The sequence below is a fragment of the Phacochoerus africanus genome, chromosome 2 (assembly GCF_016906955.1).
Source record: "Phacochoerus africanus isolate WHEZ1 chromosome 2, ROS_Pafr_v1, whole genome shotgun sequence".
Taxonomy (NCBI): domain Eukaryota; kingdom Metazoa; phylum Chordata; class Mammalia; order Artiodactyla; family Suidae; genus Phacochoerus; species Phacochoerus africanus.
Genome location: NC_062545.1, coordinates 266,336,198 through 266,346,881, shown reverse-complemented (window position 1 = coordinate 266,346,881; position 10,684 = coordinate 266,336,198). Strand labels below are relative to the sequence as shown.

The 10,684-nt window shown below is 39.1% G+C and overlaps 1 protein-coding gene across 1 annotated transcript; it reads right to left on the bottom strand.

Moving 5' to 3' along the window:
- Positions 1-322: 322 nt before the first annotated feature.
- On the bottom strand, positions 323-1,329 carry LOC125121389 (olfactory receptor 1L4-like). Its single transcript, XM_047769616.1, has one exon. The coding sequence runs from the start codon at positions 1,265-1,267 to the stop codon at positions 323-325; it is 945 nt and encodes a 314-aa protein (XP_047625572.1). The 5' UTR covers positions 1,268-1,329.
- Positions 1,330-10,684: the final 9,355 nt, after the last annotated feature.

Genomic DNA, 10,684 nt, shown 5'->3' with positions numbered 1-10,684 from the left:
GACTTCATCATTTCTTGACCACTAGCCCATGTCAAGCATATGAAAGAGTTATTTAGGGAGAGATTTATTCCTCTGTGTGAGTGGCAGAAACTGTTTTCCTAAGACTAGGTTCGAGGCATCACATGATATGGGATTCAACATATGTTCATTCAGTGTTATTGATAGAGACCAAGTGGTCCTGCTTCCAGGTCAATGTTCTCATGGTGGTTCAACAACACCACTTATCATCTCTTTGGGTTCTGTGTGAAAATGGGTAGGAATGAAGGATAACCTGATCACCTCTTAGGTCACCTCCCAATTGGGACATCCTGCCATGTCCTTCCTATGAGTGACTTCTGTCCCTTAGTTTCCTGAAACCCCTCTTCATATCTTTGTTTCTCAGGCTGTAGATGAAAGGGTTCAACATGGGTGTCACTGTCGTGTACATAACTGTGGCCACCCGGTCCTTCACCATTGAGTACATGGATAGAGGTCTAAAATAGACATAGATGACACTTCCATAGAACAGAACCACCATAGTGAGGTGGGAGTCACAGGTATAGAAGACCATCCACTTCCCAGCCACAGAGGGGACTCCTAGCACCATGACAATGATTCTCAGGTAGGAGAAGAGGGTGCACAGGAAAGGGGTTGTGATGACAGCCAGGGTCTCAGTCATGACCACCATCTGGCTGGAGGAGGTGTCAGAGCAGGACAGCTTTAGTACAGGCTGGGTATTGCAAAAGAAGTGCTTGATGATATGGGGGGGGCAGAAGGACAGGTGGGACATGAGTAGCACACGCAGCATGGAGTGCAGGTGAGAGATGGTGCAAGAACCCAGCAGCAGGAGGAGGCAGTGCCTTGGGCTCATAGCCATGTCATAATGGAGGGGGTTGCAGATGGCCACCAGCCTGTCTATAGCCATAGAGGCCAGCAGGTAGCTGTCAGTGTTTGCAAAGGCCATGAAGAAGTACATCTGGACCAGGCAGCCCACATAGGCGATGGACTTTGTCTCCGAGACTAAGGTCACCAGCATCTTGGGCACAATGACTGTGGTGAAGTAGATGTCCATGAAGGACAGGTTGCTGAGGAAAAAGTACATAGGGGTGTGGAGCCGGGTGTCAGAGTGGATGGCCAGGATGATGAGTACATTGCCCACCAGGGTGACCAGGTACATGATGAGGAAGACAGCAAAGAGGGGCTTCTGAAGCTGAGGGTTGGAAGAGATGCCCAGAAGGATAAAGTCTTGCATGCTGCTGCTGCTGTAGTTCTTTGTCTCCATGTCCATGTCCTTGACCTCCTGGCGAGAGTTTGGAGGAGCCCTGGGTGAGATATGAAGGGCAATTTGACCAAGATGTCATGGTCTCTACCTGCCAGCCTATAATAAAGAAGCCCGCTGCTCTTTGTTAGGATATTTCCATCAGCAAAGTACAGAGGTCAGGGGGTAAAATCCAACAAGGGGCAATTTAAATTATTCCAAGTTGTTCCCTACATGAGATACTAAATTTTTCCCAGATGTTGTTAGGAAGTTCTAGGTTGCCTAATTTTTCTGAGTTCGTCTCAGTACTCTTTCTAAAGATTCTTATGAGGTTGCTTCTTGACTGATACCCTAGCCCCCTTGTTCCTTTTGCTCCCTTCTTTTCTTAGGGGACATGGCTGCTGTGTCACACCTTGATTTTATACAGTGGGTCTCCATGAATGAGGTCCTCTCACCATGACCCTCTCCTACTCATACATCCAGAGGTGATGGTCCACGTGGTCATGGGGATGGGACAAAAGTAAACATTGCATTCAGTTGATTCCCTTTGGTCCCGGAGAGTTCACATGAGACTTTCCTATGGCTTCAGAGCAAAACCTGCTTAATATTTATTCAAGCACTTCTATTTGGTTAACCATGATCCAGACACTTGAAGCCTAAGTGTTTGGTTGAGGAATGCCACTCGAAATAGTAACAGAATTGACCACTGAACAACACAGGTGTACCATGCAGATCCAGTGATATGTAGATTATTTCAATAAATACATAGTGAAGTACCACTTCATCTCTGGGTTGGTTGAATCTGTGAATGCAGAACTTGTGGCTTTGGAGTGCTGACTGTGAAGTTAAATGGGTATTTTTAACTCAGGAAGCTTTCGTGTGTCTTCCCCTCATGTTCTTCAAAGGTCAACTGCCCTACAGGAAATTGCCTATGGTACTGAGTTTATTCCTTTAAATACATATTTTTCCTGATTAAAAGCTTTGATGGTCTCACTGTAGACATTCCAATAATACAAGAATGTTTGAATATAAGAGTCCCATTCCCACCAATACCATGGAAAGATGAGGCATAAATGGCCTCGGTTACTACTATTGTGTCACATTGCTCAGATGGTGGTTCAAGCCATTGAAAAAGCAAAATGAATGAAGAGGAGTCATAAAGATCAGATAAAATGAAAATGACACTTAAAAAAGTGATTTGATTGTCCATCTAGAAAAATCCAAGAGGAATATCTGAACAGTTTAAAAACCTATGAAGATTTCCCTGGTGTTTAGATACAAAGTAAGTATACAATTATTAATACTTTGCATGTATTAGAAAAACATATGAAATGTTTCAATTGGCAATGGGATGAAAGTCTAAAATAGAATTCGGAATCAATCTGAGAAGGAGTTTGTAAGGAGAGATGAGAATAACTATGCTGCGACAGGATATAATGGAATAGAAAGGATGATCAGACTGAGTGGAAATGCGATACTCCAACAAAGGAAGATTCAGTATTTCAAATGTCTGTTCTTAGTCTCCACAGGTATATGATATCATACAGCATTTGTATTCCTCTGTCTGACATATTTAACTTAGCACAGTGCTCTTAAGGTCCATTCATGTTGTCATACGTGGTAGGCCTTCCTTCTTTCTCATGACTGAATCTAAAAAAGACAAACTCCTGGAAAGAGAGAGTAGAAGGGTGGTGGCCAGGGGCTGAAGGGTGGAGGAAATGGGCAGATGTCAGTCTGAGTCAAAGGTACAAACATCCAGTTAATAAGATCAATAAGTTCTGTGGATCTATAGTGGCACATGGTGACTACAGTTAACACAATATTATATACTTTAAATTTAATAAAAGAGTAGGTCATTCACTTATTTATTTAAAATATATTTTTATGAGATGTCATTGGCATGTAACATTGTATACATTAAAGTGAACAACATGTTGATTTGATACGTATTTATATTGCACTATAATTACCAGCCAAACATTAGCTAACACCCCTCTCTCCGCACCTAATGATCATTTATCTCTTTGTGTTGGGAGTAAGCAGGGTCTAGTCTCTTAGCTACTTTTGAAGTGCATATCTAATTTAGTGCTGTTGTCTATAATCGCTGTGCTGATCTCCAGCACTCTTTGATCTAATAATTGTGATTTTGTGCTTTTAAACAACGTTTTCTCAGTTCCTCCAATTCCCATCCCTGGTGACCACCATTCTTTATAAGTGAGTAGATCTTGGATGTGCTCACCACACACACATACACAAAGATAATGGTGTGAGGTGATGGAGGTGTCAACAAACCCTACATTGGCAATCATTTTGCAGTTAGTAAGTGTATCAAATCATCACATCGTACACCTTAAATTTACACAGTGTTACATGTGAATTATATCTCAAGAAATCTGGACAAAAAGTCAATTCTCAAATTAATCAGATTCACTTCATCTATAATAACACCCCAAGGGAATTTAATGGGATTTGAAAAGGTCCTTCTCAAAGTCATCTACATGAATAAATGGCTAAGGAAAGGCGAGATCATTTTGAAAATGCTGTAATAATGAGAGATGACTTTTCTAACTGAAAATAAAGGCATATAATAATGAAAAACAATAAGGTAATGGTACGCACAGAGAAGAATAAGTGAATGGATCAACATAAAGTATTTTATGTACCTGTATATATACATGGATGTAGATCTAGATGTATCTAGAACTTAATATATAATATTTATTTCATAGCAAGGGAGAAATGATGAGCTATTAAATAAGTGGCCTTTATGATACTGGCTGAACATTTGGAAAAAATTAAGGCACGGTTTCTCTCTAACCTGCACATTGCAATAAAACTCTTATAAATGAATTATCTAAATGTAAACAATCCAAACTATAAAACAGATTAGCCCAAACTAAAGGGAACATGTTTTATGGTCTCACATTGGGGATGCCATTCCAAGAAAAGAAATAAAATGTAGGGGGCATGAATGACAAAATGCCATAATGTGAAAATTAGACCAAAAGAGACAGTAAGACTCTAGGCTCCAAGAAAATACCTACAACACATTCACGAACGAAAACATACAAGATGTTCAACCTCATTGGTGATTAGAAAATATAAATTAGACTTAAGTACAATTATCATTCATTGGAATGGCCTTACCTTTTTTTTTTTTTTTAACAATACCCAGGGGGAAAAAGACCCTCACATAACCTGATAGTCAGGAGGTTATCAAAATAAACCTTTTGGTAATTTCCATCATATCTGAAAACCTACATCTCCTTATCCAATAATTCATTTATAAAAACCTATCCTTTAAAAGTAGTCATATATGTGTAGCACAAAATTACATACACACATTTTTGTTGTAGCACTCCTTATAACACCAAATAAAACAATGCAAACAGATGTACAAAATAAACAACCCACAGATAATGCAACCTAAATATCCACAAATAGTTGAATTATTAAAATAATTTACAGTGAATTAGCATTACTTCATATCACATACTCTAAAGAATTTAAATAAGTAATGCTAGTAAACATTTATTAGCCCTGGATATAAGCAACTCACTGAGCTAAGTCTTTACATGTCTTTTATCATTTATGGTCTCCAAATCCTAAGAGATAGGTACCATTATATCCTTATTTTACAGATTTAAAAAAATGAGTTTAGCAAAGTTCAGGCCATCTGATGACTGAGCAGGAGCTATTCCTTGCTGGGCTGTGTCATCCCTGTTACACTACTGTCTGTGATATTTTAAGTGACAAAAACAAATTGCAAAACAATGGATATAGAATAATCTCATTTTTGTCCATGAAAGAGGTCCCCTTTCTATGCTGTATTTGTGTGGTGTGTGTGTTTCTGTGGTGTCCTCAACTCCTGAAGTGAGAGGGATGGGGGTGGGGGGGTATTGGGGAGTTCCTTCCATATTTAACTTTTAAAAAATAAGGGGCACATGTTTCTTTTAATAATTTTATAATGAAAAGTTGACAGTTCCCTAAAATTCCACTTCCCAGAGAACTAGAGATGTGAGTATATTTTAAAGTTTTTTTCTCTGCCTGGATCTATATACATATTATATTCAGAAATGGGGTCATTTATCCATAATACTTTTTCCTCCCATCACAGACAATGTTGAAATGGATATTTTTGTACATAAATATTTTGCACTCAGGAGAGATTTCTGTAGCAGCATAGAGTATATTCTGGGAGATGGACAGCTGGACAGCCAAGTTGGAGTTAAGAACCTAGATTTTTTTTCTTTTTCTTTTTGGGCTGCATTCTTCGCATATGGAAGTTCCCAGTCTAGGGGTCCAATGGGAGCTACAGCCTCCGGACTTTGCCACAGTTCACAGAAAAGCCAGATCCGAGCCGCATCTGAGAATTACACCACAGCTCATGGCAATGCTGGATCCCCAACCCGCTGAGCAAGGCCAAGGATCAAACCTGCATCCTCATGGATATTGGTTCGATTTGTTTCTGCTGCACCATAATGCAGAATATAGATAATTTTAGTAGATACCTCCAATATGAGGCAGTCACCCTTCATTCCACTCCTGGAAAATGTATTGATTTGATTCTGGACTCTTTCCCCATGTCTTGCCTTTTGTCTTTTAACCTCAGTTCTGGGACTTTGTTTTCCCTGATGGTGAAGGGCAATCGACCCTCCTTGGTCCTCAACTTGGAATTCTTCAAATCTATGTGACATTTCTCAAAAGAGTAGGGACCCTCCTTTCTATTTTACCTGGAAGTGGTAACATTGTGTATTTCTTCATGCCTTGGGCAGGTCTATTCCCCTCAATGTACCATCAATAAGGTGGGGGTGTTTTAACGTTCTGTCTGCCTATCCCTATTAATGGAGGCTCAAATGCCATTTGTATATTACCATGTACCAACACCACAGCAAGTTGTGTGCATTAAATATGACTTGTAAATCAATTATACTTCAATAAAACTATGAAAAGGAGTTCCTCTTGTTTTTTAAACACTTTTGTTTTGAAATGTAGTTGGTTTACAAGGTGGTGGTAATTTCTGCTGTACAGCAAAGTGATTCATTTATACATATACACATATCCATTCTGTTTCAGATTCTTTTCCTATGTTGGGTATCACAGAATATTGAGTAGAATTCCCTGTGCTGTACAGCAGGTCCCTGTTCACCACCCATTCCATAAACATCAGTGTGCACCTGCCAACCCCAACCCCCAATCCTTCCCACCCTTTCCTCTCTGGTAACCAGGAGTTTGTTTTCAAATCTGTGAGTCGGTTTCTGTTGTGTAAATAAGTTTATTTGTATCATTTTCAGCAACATGGATGGACCTAGAGATTATTATACTAAGTGAAGTAAGTCCAAGACAGATATTATAGGATATCACTTACAGGTGGAAACTAAAAATTTGAGCCCACTTTTTTGAAATCCAGCTTCTCCTTGTCTCCTCTCTTCCCAGTGCCAGTAGTAAGACACAGGTGTGCATCCTGATGAACAGGGATGTCCTGCTCCGAGGTCTGAAGGGCCCTTTTGAGGATGGTCTTTCCCTCCTCCGCTTTCTGAAATCTCTCCTCTCTGCTGAGGTTTCACTCACGTATCACATTAAAGCTTTACTTCGCCCCTGTTATTGCAAATGTCAAGGCAAGTGGACTTTTACAATATGCCTATTGGAATCCTTTTTGTGAATAATTGTCTTTTCTTTGTCTTAATATTCCTTTGGTATCCATCTTATCCACCAGAGGGACCTAAAGTAGAATATTTGCCGAAAACCAGTCTCTTGCGTTACAGAGAAGAGTTTCATATGAATGGTTTCACTGCCCTGAAAACCCTCCATTCTCTGCCTGTTCACCCCCCCCCGACTCCCCCAACCTCTAGCAACCACTCATCGTTTTACTGTCTGCATGGTTTGCCTTTTGTAGAATGTCATTTTGTTGGAATCGCATATCTTAGATTATTTTTGGATTGGCCTTTTTCAGTTAGGGATAGACCTGTAAAGTTCTTCCTCTCTTTTCATGACATGATAGCCCATTTCTTTTTGTAGCTGAATCATACTCCAGTGTCTGGATGTCCCACAGTTTATGTATCCATTTGTCTACTGAAGGACATCTTGGTAGCTTCCAGATTTTGGCTACTATGAATAATGCTGCTATAAACATCCACGTATCTTTGTGTGGACATAAGATTTCAACTGCTTTGGGTAAATAGCAAGGGATATGATTGCTGGCTAAGGGTATGCTTAGTTTTATAAGAAACTATGAAACCACCAAACTGTCTTCCCAAATGGCTGTAACACTTTGCATTCCCACCAGCCAAGAATGAGAGTTCCCTGTTGCTCTATGTCTTCCTCAGCTCTTGGTATTGTCAGTTCTTGATTTTGGTGATTCTAATGGGTGTGTAGTGGTATCTCTTTGTGGTTTTCATTTGCATTTTACTGATAGCATATGATGTTGAGCATCTTTATTGTATGTTTATTTGCCATATGTATATCTTCTTCAGAGAAGTGTCTGTTCACGTATTTTGCCATTTTTAAAATTGGGTAGTTTGCTTTCTTATTCTTGGGTCTTAAGGATTCTTTATACATTTGGGCTAGCAATCTTTTTTTAAATTGGACTTAGGGTTAGGAAAGGGGAAACCATGGGGGGATGGGATTAACAGGTACATACTACTAAATGTAAAATAGATAACTAACAAGGGCCTATCATATAGCCCAGGGAGTCTCACCTGGCATGTAATTATCCCTCAACAAACGTTAGTGATACAATGAGGATGGTGTACATGTCCCTGTGTCCTCAGTATCTATCTTCCTGCAGGATTCCATTCCCTTCTCCATCCTACTGAGCCCTGTTGATGGGGCTGTGATGCATCTTAAGAACCCTGCATGTTCCTATGGTGACAATCACTGTAGGTACTGAAATAGGATCTGTTTCATCTGTACTCCTCTAGAATATCCCATGGGCAGCTCAAAAGGATACATTCCAAGTGGACTGTACTTCTAAAACTTGCTCCTTTCTATTTCAAAAACTTCTGCTTTATTTGTTATGGCCTACTTTAGATACCATCTCTTCTGTAATGTTTTTTCTGGACTTTTTAGATAAACCAAGCAAATATTGCCTCTAGCCTCCTACAGCACTTTGCTCACTTGACATCACATTGTGTAGTAGTTGTCTCTGTCCCAACTGGTGGATGTAGATGTCCCACCAGGCTGTGAGGCCTTTTGAGGGCAGTGACTGTGTCCTGTTCGTATGTGTATCACCAGTGTTGAAAATCCTATGTAACACATAGTAGGGCACTCAGTAAATATCTGTTAACTTGAATGGGACTAGAATCCAGAAGAAGACCTACATAAAAAGACATTTAGCCTTTTTTTGACATTTATCTTTTTGTTTTGTTTTGTTGGTTGCTCCATTTTTAGGGCTGCACCCATGGCATATGGAAGTTCCCAGGCTAGGGGTTGAATATTAGCTGCAGCTGCAAGCCTATATCACAGCCAGTGTAACACCAGATGTGAGCTGTGTCTGTGACATATGCCACAGCTTGTGGCAATGCCAGATCCTTAACCCATTGTGCGAGGCCAGGGATTGAACTGGCATGCTCGTAGATACTAGTCAGGTTCTTAACCTGCTGAGCCACAAAGGGAATTCCCATTTAGACTTTTAGCATCTGGTGGAAAAGAAAATTGTGGGATGACATTCAGTTGGAAGAAAATACATTTACATCTCTACTGTAATACTATATATACAAATAAATTCCAGATGAATTTGTAGATCTAAAGCAAAAATCTATAAAACTATAATAGGATAATATAGAATATTTTTGTAATCCTGGGGTGGATCAACTCTTCCACAACAAATTATAAACCCTGAAGCTCTAAAATAAAAGACTGACAGGTCTGACTACCTTAAATTGAAAACCTATGTGATAAATGATTCCATGAACAAAATTAGAAGAGAAAGACTTGGAGAAAATATTGATCTGTATAATATATCCATGCAATATGATGCATATAATATCTGCACAATACAAAGGATCCCAATAACTCAATAATAAAATAATAAATATTTCAGTTGTGGCAGGGACCATGATATTTATCAAATATTCCATATAAAAACAAACTTCCCACCCCCTGCAGTTTGGTATGAACACCTTATGTATAGAAGGCACAGGGTACATTTGAACAATATATATGTAGAATATGTTTATATAAGTATTAATTATACTAGAGACAAGAAAAAAATAGAAACTCTCTAATGCCCAGGAATAGAGAAATGATTAACTAAATTGTAGTAGCTTCATATTATAAAATGATATTTACTGTAGAGGGAGTTCCTATTGTGGCTCAGTGGTATCAAAACTGACTAGTGTCCATGAGGACATGGGTTGAATCTCTGGCCTTGCTCAGTTGGTTGAGTATTTGGCATTGCTGTGACCCATGGTATAGATCTGAGCTGCAGCTCAGATCCCATGTTGCTGTGGCTGTGGTGTAGACTGGCAGCTGCATCTCCATTTGGACTCCTAGCCTGGGAACCTTCATATGCCACAGATGAGGCCCTAAAACAATAAAAAATACTAGGGAACAGTTAAAAACAATAGTGTAGATTGTACATAGTAGTGCCTTAGAACGGGAGTCATCTCCAAGACATCTTATTAGATGAAAATTCATTTTGCAAGATAATGTATTTATATAGTGTGATTTCAATGTTATGAATCTTTAAGTGTGCTTATGTGAAAATATATTTCTACATATAACAGGTTTGTAGGTGGGAGTCAGAAGGGACTTTCAGTTTGAATCCTACAATTTGACTGTATTCATGTGTTATCAGTGCCCTTAGGAAATAAAACTTGGAAAATAGAATGAAAGATTAAAAACATAGAATTAAAATATTTGTAATAGAGTGCCTTCTTTATGTCATCCCTTGGCATCAATTTTTTTTTTCTCTTTGGTCACGCCTGCAGCATTTGTACATTTCCAGGCAAGGGATTGAACCTGCGCTACAGCAGCAACCTGAGCCATGACAGTGATAATGCCAGATTCTTAATATGCTGAGCCACAATGGAATTCCTCAGCATGAAATAATGGCACATTAAAAACTAAAAAAAAAAAAAAACCTCTTATGATATATGAAAACATACCTAGGAGAGAGGGTAAGGTAATTAATTTGCTGAACCCTAAAATCTCCACATTGACTATAATAAATTTCAAGACAACCGGGGTCCTCTGAAGAAATCAGTGGTTCTCAAACTTGGCTGGTGAATGGAACATCCTTTGAACCTTAATACTACAGATACCAGGGTGGTGTCTCAAATGTTCTCATTTAATTGTGGGGTGTGGTCCTGGGCATCTAGATTATTTTAAATCTCCCCGGCTGATGCTAAATGCACAGAAGATGTCTAGAACTGCTGCTTTCAATAAAGTAGACACTATTACAAAGGTTTCTCATTGAGACCAAAAGGAATAGGGTAATTGAATTGT